Source organism: Abramis brama, assembly GCF_963993115.1.
Source record: "Abramis brama genome assembly, chromosome: 2".
NCBI lineage: Eukaryota > Metazoa > Chordata > Actinopteri > Cypriniformes > Leuciscidae > Abramis > Abramis brama.
Window position 1 is genome coordinate 43,953,434 of NC_139964.1, and position 18,666 is coordinate 43,972,099.

General features: G+C 37.0%; 1 protein-coding gene across 1 annotated transcript; it reads right to left on the minus strand.

The window, feature by feature from the left end:
* Positions 1–3,495: 3,495 nt before the first annotated feature.
* On the minus strand, positions 3,496–18,595 carry tm9sf2 (transmembrane 9 superfamily member 2). The gene is made up of 17 exons (XM_084106855.1): positions 18,273–18,595; positions 16,726–16,793; positions 14,679–14,772; positions 13,430–13,557; positions 13,209–13,338; positions 12,992–13,116; positions 12,705–12,816; positions 10,408–10,487; positions 9,581–9,689; positions 8,213–8,345; positions 7,604–7,723; positions 6,256–6,313; positions 5,887–6,046; positions 5,594–5,745; positions 5,331–5,442; positions 5,067–5,238; positions 3,496–4,433 (listed from the first exon to the last, which is right to left on the minus strand). Exons 1-17 carry the CDS (start codon positions 18,426–18,428, stop codon positions 4,366–4,368), a joined length of 1,977 nt encoding a protein of 658 aa, XP_083962981.1. The 5' UTR covers positions 18,429–18,595; the 3' UTR covers positions 3,496–4,365.
* Between the last annotated feature and the right edge of the window lie 71 nt (positions 18,596–18,666).

The window sequence follows — 18,666 nt, forward strand, 5'->3', positions numbered from 1 at the left end:
TCACCAGCTGCATCTATTTGATCGAAAATACAGAAATGTTATTACAATTTAAAATGTTTTCTAGCAGTTAACTAGCAGTTCTAGTTGTTAGCAGTTATCTCCAGTCTTCAATGTCATGTCACGTGATTGTACTGACCTCAAAAAATCACACTCACAAACTTTTGAAAGGTATATGAAAGGTATACAGATGTGAAAATGTGATTTGAAATGATGGACTGGAGTGGAGCAGGTGACTATGTTAACAGATTGAAAGTGGAAAGTAGCACATCAGGCATCATTAAACTCTGTATAGCCACAAGGGGGCGATATATAAATATGTGGAAACATTTCAGTTATGATATAAAGTAAGACCAAAGTCTCAAAGGCTTCAGTGGTCAAACAATGAGAATGAGAATAAATATGGACAATGTTTTAATAGTAAGAGTGCAGGAATCTTATGAAGAGATGCGGATTACTTGCAGCTTCTTGATTCTTGATGCTGTCTACGTTTGCAAGAAAAACCCCACAAAGACTCTTTATCATGCTGAATGTGTTCATTAAACAAAAGAGGCTGGTGTTATTCACTCTTAAAGCCGACAACACGGCTGACTAACGCTGAGCTGTCCAGCAGACACACACTCTCGGGAGTTTTTATTCCGCCCTTAAAGAAAACCACTCAAGCCTTTGATCCAATGAATAGACTTTCCCTCATCTGGGTGTCTGAATACGAACAAGAGCCCCAAAATGAAGCGTTTAGCAAGCGGGATTAGAATAGAGAGTGATTCAGCCGTGAAAATCCCTCATTTTAATGGCTCTTGGTAAAAGTTGCACTTTATAGCTGATTTGAGAGCACTTGCGCAGTCTGTGTGACTAAGTTAAAAGTTTGAATTTGGAAAGAACCGGCTGATCTCAGATCAGGACACTGTGATGGAAGCCGGAAAGTGATCATTCATAAGGAGTGAGTTTGAAAGAGAAAGGCTGTCCACCCACACTATTTACGAACCACTGCCACAGTCAGCCATTGTTCAGAAGAACACGTTAACAAGAAAGGATGATGGTGAGGAAGGATCACAGAGAATCTTGAAAGGGAAAATATAGAACTGCTGATTTGGCCACTTCACCACAACACATTTCTTTGATAATGTATTCACATTAAATCTTCATGTCACATCTTCATATAATTCGCATCAATTCATATAAGATGTTAATTCATATGAATTTTTTTTTTTTCATTGAAAACAAAACAAAACAAAACAAAACAGAAAAAAGAAGAAAGAAGAAGATATAAAGAGGGCAAATGCAATAAAACCAGTTCCCACAAGGAACTAGTTTTATACTCTATATAAGCATCATGTACAGTAACTATTTCCTAGTGGGCATTGGTTTTAGATGCAACCTAAAAAGTGGGACAGGCCCAGTGGAACGTTCCTTTACTTTTTTGCAACCAGTGCTTCAAAGAAAGTTGTCTTCGCCATGAATCTAGTCTACAAAATGGGCTTAACCAGTGTCTTTGCAATGTTCAAAGATGATTCCTGCAATAATAAACCAGACATAAAGAAAATAAATGATCAAATGGTGTTTTGTGCTGAATAATACAACAGAAAAAGAATATTAAACTGTTTTTGTCCTATTTTTGAGAGAAAATATTTGTGAAGTTCGCCATAAAAGGATGCTATGACTCAACACAACTAAACATTGTATGATGCTAGGAAATGGCTGTTATTCATCAAAGTCTCTATTGTGTTGATTATAGTATCAGAGTGAACAATGCAAATTTCTGTAGAGTAAGTGAGTGAAAACGACAGGAATTATTCAGCCATGTGAAATCTGTCTGTGATTTTTGATGATAAAAAAGACATAGAAATTGCAAGATACTGACTTGCATTTCTTGCAGGATACGTCTTTCCATCAAAAGCTGGTTGGCATTTTGTCAGGTGTGGAATATAGTCCAGACCCATTACGAGAAGCCATAAAACTCCCGTCTCCTGCAAAAGAAAAGGAACACAACAAAAGAGTGACTGAAGCTGCCATCTGGAAGGGATAAACAAACAAGGCAGACACACACACACACACACACACACACACACAGGGTATCCATGTTTTATGGGGACAGACATAATGATTTTTATACAAAAAAAAACAACAACAAAAAACTGTATATCCTATCCCCTAAACGCAAACATCACAGAAAACTTTATGCATTTTTACATTTTCCAAAAAAGTATTAAGTTTTTCTCATGGGACCAAAAAAATGTCACCACAGGGAAAATGATTTTAGATATTGCCATATTTGTGGGGACATTGTGTCCCCATAAAGTAGGGTACAGCTACCTGAACCACACACACACACACACACACTGAAAGTGTCTTAAACATTGAAACTAAACATTTTAGACAAAATATTTGGCGTTTTTGTACACATACACACAGTAAATATTTTTATTTTATTATACATAACAGTCATACATACAGGGTGTCAAATAATTGAAAATAAGCAATAGAATCTGTCTTTTTTTTCCCTATACTCAATAAATCCTAACTTAGTGACACCTACTGGTCGTAAAACGTTCTCCTTTGCAAAGATTTATTTCCTCTCTTTTTTTTTTACTTACACTTTTTTCTCTAATTTATATTAAATAGAGAAGTTAAGGTTTGTTTTATTTTATTTACCGTTTATGTGGCTTATCTTGGCCCTCTGTATATGGCTGTTGGGAGCTTTGCAGGGTTGGACTGGACACCAAAACTAATCACAACTGTGCTGATATTCAAACAAACAGGACAATGGCGAATGTGAGATTCCTTTTTACGCGACGGTTATAAACAGAAACTTAAATTTTAAACACAATACTTACAGTTTCTCTAGATGTCTCTAAAGAGACCAACACATAATTGACCTTACCCATGTCTGAACGCGTACTGATATACAAATACTGCTGGAATCTGCAACCGGATTGACGATAATCGGTGCATTGAATTGACGTATTTGAACGAATCGTTTGAGTGAATAACTCTCGTCAAAAGTTAAAAAAAGAAGTAAAAAACAGTCCCTTATCGCCAGGTACTGACGTAACAATGTAACCTGCTGAAAGAAAGAAAGAAAGAAAAACCCACAAAGTAAAAAAATAAATTAAAAAAGGTGAAAAGTCCCAGTACTTTTGGAATGGCGCTCGGTAAATCAAATTCAATAAGCAGAACTGTTATATAATGATAGACTGTTAATTTTGTAATTCTTGGAAATATCAACCTATTTATGAAGTGCTAAGTGACCCTATTCTAAAAAAAAAAAAAAAAAGCTGATGGTTTCAAGGAAGTTTGTATTTGTAGAGAATGTTTGTGTTTTCCCTGTCATTTATTAATAACATTATGGAAGGACAAAATATAAAAAGTAAAAGAAAAGAAAAAATGACAAATTATCAAGACAAAGAAATTCATACATTAAAACAAACAAGTAAACAAACATTTTTGTAGGCAGGGAGGTTTTATTTCTAATATTTTTTTTTTTTTTTTTTCTTGTAATCTCATTACCTCAAAATCAGAGAAGACAAAAACCAAAACTGAGTGACCAACCAAGCTAATGTAGTTTTATGGACACACGTTTAAATGCTGTGCTTGTATACAAAGGAAATCATTTCACACCAGCACCCCTGTGTATGGACGGGGCACTTCACATTTTCACAAACCTGTTCTTATCCAAAAACACAATGTCTTGATTTTCCTCTGTGATAATGAGGCACACAATGTGTTGAGGCATAAACAGAAACAAAGAGAAAAAAAAAAATGACCAAACAAAAAGTTAAATAGACATTCCCCCCCACTGGTTATACACAAGTATACGCAAGCAGTAATTGTACAGTATCAACATGATGAAAGAAAATTCACACAGCCCCACTCTTAAATCAACTCTCAAAGAATGAAGTCCTTCCGTTTTTTAACCTTTAGCTTCTTTTTTGATGCATTTAAGGAAAACATGCTATTTACAAAATCATACTTCTGAAACTGAAGATTCAGTAACTGGAGCTAGTTTTCTCTGTGATTTATGCATTACCCTTTCATTTGAATGTTAGCAAAAAAGAGAGATAAGTCATATTTACAAGGGACAACTCGAAATCGTAATTACTCGAGCAAAATGTAATGGCCAATGTGTATGTTTGCTGTATTCCGTTCCAACTAAAGAAGCAGATGTGTCGATTTCTTCAAATCAAATATGCACTACTAATGTACACGCACACATACACAGCAAAGTAAATGGAATCTGTTGATTCAGAGTTATTGGTGTAAAGCAGGGTCGCCGTGGCAACAGCGTAAGTTAAACAGCGCTCGCGTCCCTCCCTCTGGGATCTCACATTGGGCGGAGAAGAGTTCAGTCTCATCTGAGATTGATTTCATTTAATCTACTTTGACCACGCTGTAGATCTTGGTGACAAACCAAAAGCAGGCAAAGAATCCAATTGTGCCTGGAAGAAAAAAAACAAAACAGACTGAGATTACTATCACACCACACAATATTACCCAAACTACTTTTCTCCTCCCTCAAGATGGCACATACAGACTGTCTACAAACATCAAACGCTTGGAACAAAACATATCCCACAATTTTACCTGCCATTAGTTTAAAATAAAAGAGAGAGTTAAAGCTGAATTCAAAGAGTTGATAGCACAGTGATAAGTGCTATTTTTAAAAGTTTCTTGTTGACATCAAAATGGTTGCTAACGCCCATCCAAGAAATACCTTTGTTCTGAAACATTTATATACTTGCACACGAGTTGTTGCTTTGATTTGACTGGTTCTTCCACACCAACAGGCGTATTATGATGTTACACTAAAATACTGTATGTTATAGGGACAAGGATATTTTATTGCCACTCTCCATGACCTTTCTACTCGTCGTGACACAACAACAGTCACACATCCCTAGAGCATTCCACATTTAATCTCACGAAACGCAGTCACTTCATTCCTAAATGTGAAATAATGAGTTACGAAATCGGTCTTAGATATTCAGTTGGCACTTGGAGGTACACACAACCCTGATGTGGCCCGAGCAGAAATTGAGTTCAACACTACTGCTCTACACACACACACAGACCTGTAAAGAGGAAGAAGATGAGCGCCATGATCATGGTGTAGCCAAAGTAAAGAATAGTGCTGGCGAGTCCACTGATCTGTAGCTTAGAGAAGAAGTAATGGATGGCATAGACCAGAAAATAAACAGCTGTGAATCCGCTGGTCAGGAAGGAACGCCACTGCCAGTGATAGTCCTGCGAGATGACACACACACAAAACAAATGAATAAAAAAAAATATTCACAATTCTCCAAAACATGCATATGGTCACGTGTATGCACTGTCACCTCAGCACACAGGTGGAAGTAGCACAGGAGGATGGTGGCCTCAGAGCAGGTGATGACCAGGATGATGAAGACCAGGAAGAGAAATCCAAACATATAGTACATCTGATGAGACCTGCAACATCAAGGATTTACATTGGTTTGTAAACCTAAACCTATTGGTTTCATGGTCTGTTATTCATAAAGCCAAATAGAACAGGAGTACTGAGTAACCATTAATATACTCTGATTCTAAAGAGCACCGTGAACTTCACATCAGCACTGACCAGATGCTGTTAAGGATGAAGAACAGCTGGATGAAGATGCAGCCAAATGGCAGGATTCCACCCATGACAATGCCAGGAAGAGGTTTAGTGTAGAAGGACTGCTCTGGAATCTGTCTGGGGATCTGATTGGTCCTCACGGGATGTTCAATGCCCTGATTTTAAACAAAAAAATACACATTTATAACTTCAATGAAAAGAGAGAATTATGGATAATTGATGGGGTTCTGGATTATTTGACGACAAACCAAATCAAGTTTTAAAAAAGGCTCTTGGGAAACAATCTGAAAGCTTACGCTTTTCTTGAAACCGAAGTACGCTCCGATAAAGGTGAGGGGCACTGAGATACAGAACCACAGAGCCAGGATGGCCACCAGAGTGCCAAATGGCATGGCAGCTGATGAACCCTCACCCCACAAAATCAGATTCATAACGAAAAAATCAGCAAACACCACCCTGCAAAAGCATTAAAAAAATATATTAACAACAACAAGCCATATTTAATCAAGCTACATGTCAAAACACAAGACTTCAAAGTGCAAGTTCAACATTTTGTAAAATGGCTGAAATCTTCCATAACTGTTACATTTAACAATATAATTGCTAAATGAAATTAAATCTATGGATTTAAATTTAAGGAAATTATTGATTTTTGATTTACCCACCCTGGACAGAGAAATGCTGTCAACAGAACGTTGGTCTTCCACTTCTCCCCACCGAAGGCTGGAAAAAGTGAGAGAGACCAGTTGACCTCACATTTTAACAAGGATACAAGCCAAATATTAAACCACAAAGAGAAAATACAGTCAACGTAATACTATAGTGCTATATTCAGTAAAGGAATTTGCTTGATTTGTTAACAGCAATGATCAGAGTTCATGTTTCATTAATTTTACATTTAATTAGGTGCATAAAAAAGGTGTGTCCTAAACATATACTAGCATGCATCTTATATCACATACTTGTGGGGTGGGAACTGGGAATCTTTAGAAACCTCACAACCCAATCCAATTCTAATTCTGGGAGTCACAATCCAATTCTAAAACTATTCTTGATGTCTTATTAATTAGTTTACTGACTTTAAATCTTGCATTTATTTGTAATTTAATTATATATGTAATTAAAAGTACTTTTTAAAATAATTACTGATTGAGACACCTTTAATACTTATTGAGTTACAGGCATGCAAACTTGAGGCAAAAAAACACAAGAAGTGTTTTTTCCCATTTTTGAACTGTTAGCATATAATGCAACAAAGATTGCTAAAGTCAACAGATTTTACTAACAGAACTACCAATCTCTGTTCAAAAATAAAATAAAATAACGAGGCTACTGTCTTTCTAAAGTTATTTTTTACCCCTGTAATTTGGCTCCAAATCTCAGGTGAAAACTGTAATTTTGACCACCTTTTTAAAACAGTGGATTACTTGGTATTCATCTGTGACATTTAATATTTTGGCTTTCATCACCATTTATGATTGTCTTTCTACAGAAAAAATATTAACAAAATCAAAAATTTGAGCCGGGGACCTCTGGCTGAGTTGACACGGAATGACCCTATAATAACTCTGTGCTGCCTATTATTTCCTACGATCCTATGCATCAAGTTGGATGGAAAGAATCATAAAAATGGCTGATAGAACGATTAAAAGAAGTAAATTCATAAATGTTAATTTATGATTTCGTTTCTAGCAAAAAGCAAGCAGAGAGAAGATCAAAGGGGACCATTAAACATCTGTTGTATGACTGATGTTAAATCAGACAGAGCTGAGCAGATGGATCTACAACTGATATCATAGTAAGACACGGCAGGTCTGGAAAAAGAAGAGTAAGCTCTCATTGTAATCTGCACAAGCCGTCGAACACAACTAAAGCTAAAAAGCAGCAGGGGTGTGTATGCCTGCCTGTTCGTGTAGAGGGCTCCTTTGACACTAATTAAATCTAACGAACTGCAGACAGCCCAAATGAAGGGAGGATCAGAGGTCAAAGTTCAAACCTCTGCTGTGTACTTACATTTGTAGTAGCGGGCAGCCACATAGCCAGCTGGAGTACCCAGCAGCACCCACAGCACTACCGCACATGTCATCAGAGCTCCACGATTGGCAGGTGACAGGAAACCCAAACAGGCAAAAACTACAGATCGAGAGAAAGGAGGAAAACATTGTCAAGTTCGGGGGTTGCATAAATGTATAAAATTTGACACATTAAGTAAATTCAGACGATGTTTATCAAAAAACTCATCAAATTCCATCACAGGACAGTCCATGTTCATACACTGTATCAGCCATCACAAAGCAAAAACATTTATCCTTATTGTATTTTTTGATAACATATCTTTTTTTTTATCAATTACTATAAAAGTAATTTGTCCAAACATCTTACTACACTGGTCACGCTGCATTTTATAAAAAGATATATATATTTTTTTATTGTCAGTGTTTCCCTCTCATCAAGATCATGTTAATCAGGACATTATTTTGACATTTGTATATTTATTTTAGACGTGTCTTTTTTATGCCAAAGACACATTTCTAAGGAAAAGTAAACAAAGGAAAAACTGTATTCAATAATATCAATAAGGGCTTGAATTCTTTGCTACTGCTCAGCTCTCCATCAACTTACAGAGAGTAACAAATGTCATGATGAAGATCTGAGTCCCAGAGCCCAGAAACACAGACAGCAGCATGCCTTTCCTGGGAGGCCTGAAGACGTCTCCGTGAACAAGTTTCCAGCCAAATTCCTCCTGGGCATCCTCCTGGAAAAGATGGAGTGGAAAAGCGAGGCTTTAACAATAGCAGGAGCTAACGGAACCCAGTTCAGGCGTGGGTTTTGGTCTACAGCCCAATTACGGCTCTCAGAGATCAAAGAAAAGACGCCGGTTGCTGCTTAGACCAATGATACACTGTGTCACTCTCGATCTGTCCTTAATGAGTCTGATTTGTGTGGAGGGAGGAGGGGCCATGGTGAGACAGGAAAGAGAGAAGACGTAAAAGCAACTGACCCCGCGTGACCTCAAACACCAGATGGGAGGGGCCAAATATACCAAGATATGAAGTGATTTGAATGCAAAGTGTGTGCATTTAAGGAGACTCATGTCAAGGATGAAGGCCAGTGGCAGCACTAAGGCTGGGCTTGCCAGAGCTATAGCCCTGTCATAATACCAGCACAGCATATCCAAAGATTTTCATTATAATTTTTTTTTTTACCCTCAGTGTCACTATAAACAATTGTCTTGATGGGAGAAAAGTCAATTAGGCCTCACTCAGGTTAGGTCTGCATTAGCAATCATTTTAAGTACATTATCAACAGAAAATCATCAAGCATATGCAGTGCTATTTAATTTCAAACAAAAGACTGTGGATTTCAGATAAATCTCAAAATAACTGTCACGTAATGCATCTGCCATTGGTAAGTACCTACTTAGGGGGGCTTGAGCCTAAATAGAGATAGCGATCTTTTAACGATTAATCGTGCAACTCTAGTGCTTACTAATTTTGAGAATAACTCCCTTTAGAGTGTCCTTGTGCTTTGCAGACCTTTTTCATGCTCAAACAACTGTGTTTTAAAGCTGTGTTGTATCTAAACAGCGCTAGATGACTGAAACTGCATGTTGTTTAGATACCTGCAGTTTAGGCGTTCTTTACCTACAGAATTCAATTATTTTATTATAGCACACCCTCTGAACTGTTAAGCCCCTCTTACACCCCAAACAAAAACATCCTGGAGCCGCCACTGGAGTAGGTAGATGTGTGTATACTTGTCTCTTCTCGTCAGTGTGACCCTCATTGATGATCCAGGCCACATAAACACGAGTGACATACACATCCTGTAGGTTACGCTTGTTAACTTACAAGCACTGAGTGCTCCACACACTCTATTGTGTGCAACACAAAAACTTGGCTGTACTAAAACATACAAGCTGACACACACACTATGAGAGGACTGATCACATATCAGACAGTGACGTGATAGTTGTAGAGCAGAACTCACCACAGAGTCCATCTGGTTGTATCGGGCGATGTCTTTATGGAGTGTTCGGAGCATGATCATAGCGACCATCCCCGAAAGGAAGAGCACAATGACCAGAGAGTTCATGATACTGGTGGCAGAGAACAGAACATCTGAGCATGAGTGTTTTATTTGCTAAACTACATCATGGGTTTATCAGGATATGGACCCTGAGCCAAATAACACCATCAGTCCCTGCAATCCAACTTTGGTGACAAAATGCAAGGGGGCCGCATCTTTGGTAATGCAAACATCAACGTGCGTAATGGTAACGCACGTTGATGTTGCGTTTTCAATCGCATGCTTCAAGACACCAAAGAAAACACAGACTCATGAACTGCTCACACGGTTCGATCTGAAACACGCAATGACCAGCTGGTGACAATGATAATTTCATATACTCGCCAGTTGCCGAGAGTTCATTTTAAACCCTAATTGTGTTCCAAACACAGACGCTAGATGGCTTGTGCAGTGCTGTGCAGAAGCTATGGTATCCATTTAATGAAAGACGTTCTAAAGGTATTTGAAAATGCAGTAATTTACGCGATACACATAGGTCATACTTGGGTGGAAAAAAGAAAATCTGTATGAATAAAAATAATAATAATAATAAAATAAAAAAATCACATCCCTGGTAACACCACGAACCCCACCACATTGGAGAGTATTCTGCAGTAAAGTGTACTAGGGTGCTGCAACGGGTGCACTGCAACCGCAAATGTGGAGCTTGTAATAACGCAAGTCCGCTTTGAGTGTGTCATTTAGGACAGGGCCATATAATGTATGTAGTGTGTGATATGCACTCTCACCTGAACCACTGAATGTTCGTGTGTGGCATAGACTCAAGAATATAATCCCATCTAGAGGCCCAGCGAATATGTTTCTCCTCCTGCAAACACCAAACCAGAAGTTATACAATAGTTCTGCAGACACACTGACATAATAAAACACAGCAAGGGTCTCCAATCTCTTACAGGCTAAATGACCTCTTGGTTGATAGAGAGACAGAGCAGGGACTCTGTTACATACTGTATCAAATTTATTGTTGCATTTTAAACCTGGTCTGTAATAATGCATATAAACCCAAATTTACATACTTGGTTATAAAGCCAAAGCAAAGCCTTTCAAATAATCCATTTAAATGTTATCATCATTTTAATTTTCATATACAGTGCATTATGAAGCTTTTAGCTGAACTTTAGCTTTGGTTGAAGTTCATGTAATACTGTATTTCTGTACATTTTAATTTTTAGACAATAATTGGCAGACCCCCTGCAGGAAACCCCTGCTTTACAGAAAATGTGGCATGAAACCAGTACGCCACCTTGTGGAACAAAGCAGAACACTTCTCAATTTGAAATGAAGAGGAAGAGCAATAGAAACTGTATATGATATGTAGAAAATCTACCATACAAAATAAAAAAAGAGATGGAAAACACTTAGATTCAGTTTAAAAATTCTGTTTCATTTAGCTCACACAAAAATGAAAATGCTGTCATTCACTCACCCTGATCGTTCCAAACCCATTTGACTTTCATTCATCTTCAGAACACAAATTAAAATATTTGTAATACCCTCTAATAATTTTTGTCCATACATTGAAAATTTAGGCAATCAACATTTTCAAGCTTTAAAAGTTAAAGACATCTTAAAAGTAATCCATATGAATCAAGCGGTTTAATCCAAGCCTTCCAAAGAGACCTGATCACTTTATATGATGAACAGATTTAACAGGCTCTTATTCACACATAAAAATTGATCAGCGCTCATACAGAGCACATCAATGGTAAGCGGAAGCTGAAAAGTGCTTGCTTGATGCGCAATTCTCATTGGTTCTTGCACATCAAGCACACATGGTTGAGTTTGTTTACCTTATTTAATGTGCTCTATGTATGTGTGGTAATCAATGTTTATATGCGTTTATAAACCTAAAATAAAATAAAAACCGATTGCCTCTGTTCACTGGACTTGGATTAAACTGCTCAATTCATATGGGTTAATTATATAACGTCTTTATGTACTTTTGAAGCTTGAAAATGTTGATTGATAGACAAAAGGATGAGAGAATATAAAAAAAAAATCTTAATTTGTGTTTCAAAGATGAAAAAGTCTTATGGGTTTAGAACAATTTAAAGATAAGTAAATGAAGACAGAATTTAAATTTTTGGGTGAGCTATTCCTTTAAAGTGTTAGGCTAGTCGTTCACACCTCAGAGTTGGAAAAAGTCTCAAGAAATGGGCGTGTCAAGCTGTAGAAAAATTGGAGAGTAGAGGGTGGGAAAAGGGGAGACAACAACCAATAAAACACAGACCTGCAGCACAGAGTTGAGGGCATCTTGATGCATTTTAAAAATCTAACCCTATATAACAACAAACTGCCCAAACGAGGGAGAAAGGCAGGAAGAACATTTAAAAGGTCTAATAATATTTTCAATACATTTACGAACACTATAGTTTCTAAACAAACGACTTAAGTCAGTTTAACACAGAAAGAATAAAGACAGTTACTTTTTTGCCCATTCTTCTGAGAATTTAGTCTATATTATTGTCTTCTGTGTATCAGAATAATTCCTAGTGCCATCGTGTTCATGATCAGATGTAAGGCTGTTTCAGTGTCCTTATTTGCACATTTTTCATTTGAAGATGACGTGATTAAATGTATGCGGATACACGGTGCTGGTTCATGTTTAGAGCACTAAAGTATATGTATATGAAATATGTCCATAAAAACTTTCATTGCACCGTTCCACGCAGAAAATGCTCTCGCTCCACATGTTGTTTGAATTCCCCGCTGTAATGCGATCTGATTGGGTTAAGAGAGTTCATTCTCATGAATAAGTGCAGGGTGTCGCTCAGATAACGGCTGACGTAGAATCGTGCCGGCAGCCAGTCACACACTCTGAAAGCACGCTTCTACCTCAGATTCCGTGACGTTGCTTCGACTTTGCTTTTCAACCCGGAGGAACGGAATTGCTCAGAAAAATGCAAAAATAACTAATTTCCACTCGTTGGTCAAATTTATGAGTGCTTTTAGTGTTTTCAGTGATGAGCCTATACATATCTGTGCGACCCTTTAAGGCTGATATGGAAGTATTTAAATCACTGACCACAAACTTGACGGAGTAGGTGTAGGGAATCTTGAGTTCTCCAGTGAACTTGTTGCCCAGGCTCATGGGAGGTCCTGTACAGTCTGCTTTCTCTGGGTTGGTGTGCTTAAAGCTTTAAAAAGAGAGAGAAACACACTCCATTTGTACATATTAACATATGATAACCATTATCCTCAATTTGACAATTAAATATATCGTTGTGCTTTTTGTTAAATCTTTATGGGCTAAACGGTGATTTTCTCTGCTGCCTTATTTTTGGTTGAACTTTTTTGTAGAGCCTCAAATACCTTTTGGGCTCTAATTTAGCTGCGACCAGTCTGGCACCAGCAGCCTCGGTCTCCACCTTGTGGTAGAAGATGGTGATGTCCACATGGTTGAAGATGTAGAAGGTGTCTTTGTCATTGAAGTCAGCCTGTGTAAAAATGACCATTTCTTACACAAGTTGCATTAAACTGAACACTCAACATAAGACTTATGAAAATAATGTGGGTAAGTTTTACACACATTGACCACACAGGCATCTTTGGCCCGTCCCGTATCCGTGACATAGCAACCAATGGGAAAACCAGGATTACAGAACTTCTGATTGTCCTCCACATCATAACACCAGGTCACTGGCATATTATCAACAATCCTGAGAGAGACAAATAAGCCATTAGATGCTATGCTTCATGGTCGTTCTGTGTTACTGCTGGAAGAGGAGAGAGACTGAGTGAATGCCTTACCAGTGATGTTGGTAATTGAGGAGCATTCCCTTTTTGAGGAAGTCCAGTTTGGCTTTATCATCCGATTTGTCTGTTTTGTAAGGTTTAACACAGACAGTCTTGCATTCCAAATTTTTGTTGAAGGAAAACTAGAAGAAAAAAAAGGATACTCAATAAGGGGTGGGGATCTTTTGGTACCTCATAATTCGATTCAAATCGTTTTTTGAGGTCACAATTCTATTAAAAATCGATTCTCAATTTTTAATGAAATTTAATGAGATATCAGATTTTATTCTAGTTTACAGTTTGGTGTTACTTTTCCTATTTAACTGTGGTAGACAGTTTAATAGGTGTGAAGAAAAAAATCCCACTGAATCAAATGTGAACCTTTTCAGACAATTTTATTTCTGATATTAAAAATAGGAAGAAAGAAGCAAATTACAAACAATAGGACAAATACAACAGAAAAAAAATATATATAAAAATGAAATAAACTAAGTTTTTCAGGTACAGTAGCTTAACATGTAGTAAGAAATACTACAAGTGAATAATCAAATGTAAAAATAAAACGCTGTAAAGTCTTCACTGTGTGAATTAAATATAAATTGATACATATTAAAGATACAAAAGTGATTCAGTCAAAAGCAGTTTTTAAGTATTGATATTAATGAAACAGGCGGCAACAGTTTAGAGGCTGCTGCAGTTTGCGTAGAACATAACAGACTGTGGTGTTTACATACTCCACACAATGTGCGTTTTGACATAATTCTGTGTGTATTTGACCATGAACTGAATTCGGGATTGCATGCCTTTAAAAATGGCATCTGTGCTTGCGCTTCGTCTGTGTGTCCATCAACGCGAGCACCGCGTTGAGTCCTTTTTTGCGGCTTACTGTGATTAATAACACTCTAACATGTCAATAGCTTTAAGTAGAACTGCAAAGTTTAAAAATGTAACACTTTAGAAAATCGATTTTTGAAATTTGTGAGTCAGAAGAAGATAGAATCGCGATTCATATGTGAATAGATTTCCACCCCACCGGTAATTCTCAAGCATACTGAATAAATGCGATGATAAAGAGAATAATAAAATAATTTTAGTGCAATGCACATTTTGAAGTAAGGACAAAGTCAGAGCTTGAGTGGGCAGACATTTTCATTTACGCATTTGCTTTTATCACACGCTTTATCCCAAGTGACTTAAGTTGCACTTAAAAGGTATACATTTTATGATCTTGGTGTTGCTAGTATAGGAAAGCTGTGTGATATACCTTATATGGGGACGGCTCAATTCTTTCTCCAAACAGCACCTGACCCAAGTTCTCAGACGGACGCTTCTCTGCCTCATCAGCACAAAAATCAAACCTGAAAGATTAAAAATAATGAAGTATAAAACTTTCTGGACACAATTAACTATCAAAATAAACCATACACAACAATGTGTTTTAAATAGCAGTCATAACATCACAAAATCTACCACTTGACAATCTGTCCAGTATGACTGGTTAGGTTTCAGATATGCTTCCTTACTGCACTTCTAAGATGGATTTCTTGTTTAATAATTTATCAGGTGATGTGTTTAAACTGAGTGAAAAATGTTTTGTCTGTCAATATTTGGCCTATTCTCTATGCAGTTGACTGAGTGTGTGCGGCCATTTTAAATGGATTCAAATTCTTAGTGAACAACTTTATTCGTTATGTACAGTTATAAAACGTATGCTTGGGAAACAAATAATTTAAATGACAGTAACCCAAACATTAAAACATTCATGAAGCTACAGAGGTTTTTATTTGTATCACCGTAAGATCTATTGTATCACAGTAACAAAATACAGGTGAAAATCAAAAAATGTGATTATCGTGCAAAAGTTCATTTATTTCAGTAATTCAACTTAAAAGGTGAAACTAATATATTATATAGACTCATTACATGCAAAGTGAGATATTTCAAGCCTTTATTTGTTATTATTTTTATGATTATGGCTTATAGCTTATGAAAACCCCAAATTCAAAATCTCAGAAATGTTGAAAATGTTCATAAGCTGCAAGTCATGTTCATCAAAATTATAACAAAAAGGCTTGAAATATCTCACTTTGCATGTAATTTTCTATTAGTTTCTCCTTTTAAGTTGAATTACCGAAATAAAATGAACTTTTGCACGATATTCACATTTTTTGAGTTTCACCTGTAGGATATGTACAGTTTGCAACAAAGATATTTCTGAAACATCTCAAGTGCTTATCTGCGTGCATATTACATACTCTTTATAACTCTTGATTTTGAGGCCTTGGCTGGGTATAAGTATACCCAAAAAAATTACAATTCTGTCATTATTTACTCACCCCCATGTCATGCCAAACCTGTTTGACTTTCTTTCTTTTGTGGAATGGTTTTTTAACCATTCAATGGAAGTCAATAACTCTAAGTAACTGTTTGGTTACCGAGATACTTCAAAATATCTTCTTTCCTTAAGCAGAACCTATTTTTGCTGTTTTAAGTGTATTTTATTAAAAGAAAGCCGTCACATGTGTACTCATGTTAATTCAGACAGAACAACCTCAGGCGTTTGAGCAGACAGTAAGTGCAAGGCTGATTAATAATGCAGAGCATATGCCATATTGAATGTCTTGTGAGGAAAAGCAAGATATTTTTTTGCCTCCATTCGATTATACAGCAGTGGTTTGACTGAAAGGCCTCTGTGTTGTTAACACAACAGCACTCCCTCCTCAGCCTGTAGACGATCGGAGCACGAATCTCTCCATTCTCCTCCCCTCCCTGTCCAGCGTCTCTCTAGAGTTTCGCCTCACACCATTTCATCCTTTTTAGGTTTCCCCCAGCTTTGTAAAAGTCCAATGCAAAAGGAGTTACTCATGCAAAAACTGTGAGTACTAGCTGGTTAACCATGCAAAAAAGCACAGCAAATTTTGAGCAAAGCCATGCTGAAAGTGAGATTTCTTCAGTGTCGTCCATTAACTAAAATTAAAACTATTAAATTCAGTTTACATTAATTAAAATGAAGCTGACACAAACTAAAATATAAATATTAGATGAAAAACAAGCTTTAAATTTTTGTTAAATTAGAAACACTGCCTTGGCAACCAACTAAAATAACATAAGTTTAAGTACTAAAATGATTAAAAGTAAAATTGATATAAAGAAATACAGCTAAACAGAAATATTTTAAAAACAAAAACGAATAAAAACAAACACACTTAAAATGAAAACTGAAAATATAAAAATGAAAGTTGATTATTAATAAATACTATAACAGTATAACACTATCCATCATTACCAAAAATTACAAATGTTTTACTCACGCTGTGTATTCATAGGGCAAAACAGACTCCACAGAATCCAGCCTGTTCACAAACAGCTCAATGGATGACTGTTGAAAAGAGAAGCAGTGAGGGTTAGGGCAATGTCCTCTGTATTTTCTTCTTTCCTTAAGGCAGAGGTGCCCAACCCTGCTCCTGCCAATCGACTGTCCTGCACAGTTTATCTCCAACCCTAATCAAACACACCTGCCTTTAATTTTCAAGCGATCCTGAAGACTTTAATAAATTGGTTGCTTCAGGTGTGTTTGATTAGGGTTGGAGATTACAGTGCAGGACAGTGGATCGGCAGGAGCAGGGTTGGGCACCCTTGCCTTAAGATGTCACAGTTTGAAATTGATATTTACTTTTTTTTTGACACACAAGTATACTATATTCCTGTCATGTGATGGCATCTGTACAAAACACATCTCTATAAATGATTAGATTAAAGGGTTTCGAAAAAAAAAAACAATTACCATGTGAACCATAGTTCCCACCAAAATGCCATAGTTACTACAGTAAAAGCACATTCATATAGGATCTCCTCGTGTAAAAAGGTTTCCGATGCCTTTTATCTTCTTGATGATGATGGTGTCATCACCATTTTATTGTAAAGTATTGTAGGATAAACATATTAAGTTTATTAACTATTATATTTGGGTGGAAACTATAGCTACTACAATAACCATAGTTAGTTATTAAAGAAATGCATTTAGCAATCAAATTGTTCACCGAGTATAATGATGAGCGACCCCCACACAAGAATAAGGAGAAATCACACCTGTTGAACCAGTTTCAATGTGGACACGATATCGCCAGTACGAGACCTTCTACCCCCCCCACTCCTTATTAAACACACTATTGCATAATATAAAGAAAATTACGACATGCCACCATCTTTAACTAGTCAATGGGATTCACCCAATTCATTATCATGCTTATGAAGATGCTTTTAATTATCATTAATTGTTGTGTGCACTCACACTTCTGCTCTATTTCGGAAATATTCTGCGGAGGGAGAACGGAGTAAGTTAATTCACTCCAAAATGAAAATCATGTCTTTATCACCATAAGTTACATTAAAAATGAACTGAGGCTGTCAGTTGCTAACATTCTTCCAAATGTCTCATTTTGTGCTAACTTATATGTACAAATAAATACATTTAAAAAGAAACCACAGTGTGGGGACAAACTTCGGCTGATTAAATGAATAACGTTACAGAACTTTCATTATTTAAGATTCCTTAAGAGTCTACGCTCTGTTTGAGGAAAACACACGAGAATGAACGGAACAAGCTTTTCTCTTGCAGGCCTCACAGACCCATCGGCAAAGAAAGTCCGTTTCGTGGCAGTAGAAGTTTGTAAAAGCGGTGAAGCGAGCAGGTTTAGCTCTTTTCTTTATAAAGGCAATAGCGTTTCCACAACTAACACACATCAGTAGCATATCGAGCTTGCATCACTCAGCTTAGAGACTCCGTTAGAGAGAAACACGACACATCTCATACATTTTACCGAAATCATTTATTGTGCTTATTAATGTAAACACTTACCTTGCAGTCAGGTACATCGCTGTTTTTTTCGTTCGTGTCTTCCTCACAGAAGCTGACCGGGGCCAAACCAGGAAGATAGAAACTCAGCGCGTCCCGCAGAGACCCGCACACAAAAAGCAACAATAAGACAACACGGACACGGTGGAACATGACCATTTTGCTTTGACCGACTAGTTAAGGATTCGGTAGATGTATTTACATGCGTAAAACGTAGAGATGTGTGTCAAAATCCAGACATTGGTGATAACTAAGCACAAGAGCTAGCGAAACTGCTGCCTGCGTAGCAGCATCCGACTCCTCAGACACGTCATCCGTTACGAACTGCATGATGGGATAACGGAGGACTCCAATGCGGAAGAGAGTGAGAATGAAGTCATCGCATAAAAATCATGTC

Bases quoted from the DNA above. Each gene is read 5' to 3' on its own strand.
- tm9sf2 (XM_084106855.1), bottom strand. From the start codon at position 18,428: ATGGTCATGTTCCACCGTGTCCGTGTTGTCTTATTGTTGCTTTTTGTG. The intron at 13,558-14,678 runs GTATATCACACA...TTTTTCTTCTAG, and splicing joins TTGAGCCGTCCCCATATAAG to TTTTCCTTCAACAAAAATTT. The intron at 9,690-10,407 runs GTGAGAGTGCAT...CTCTGCCACCAG, and splicing joins ACGAACATTCAGTGGTTCAG to TATCATGAACTCTCTGGTCA.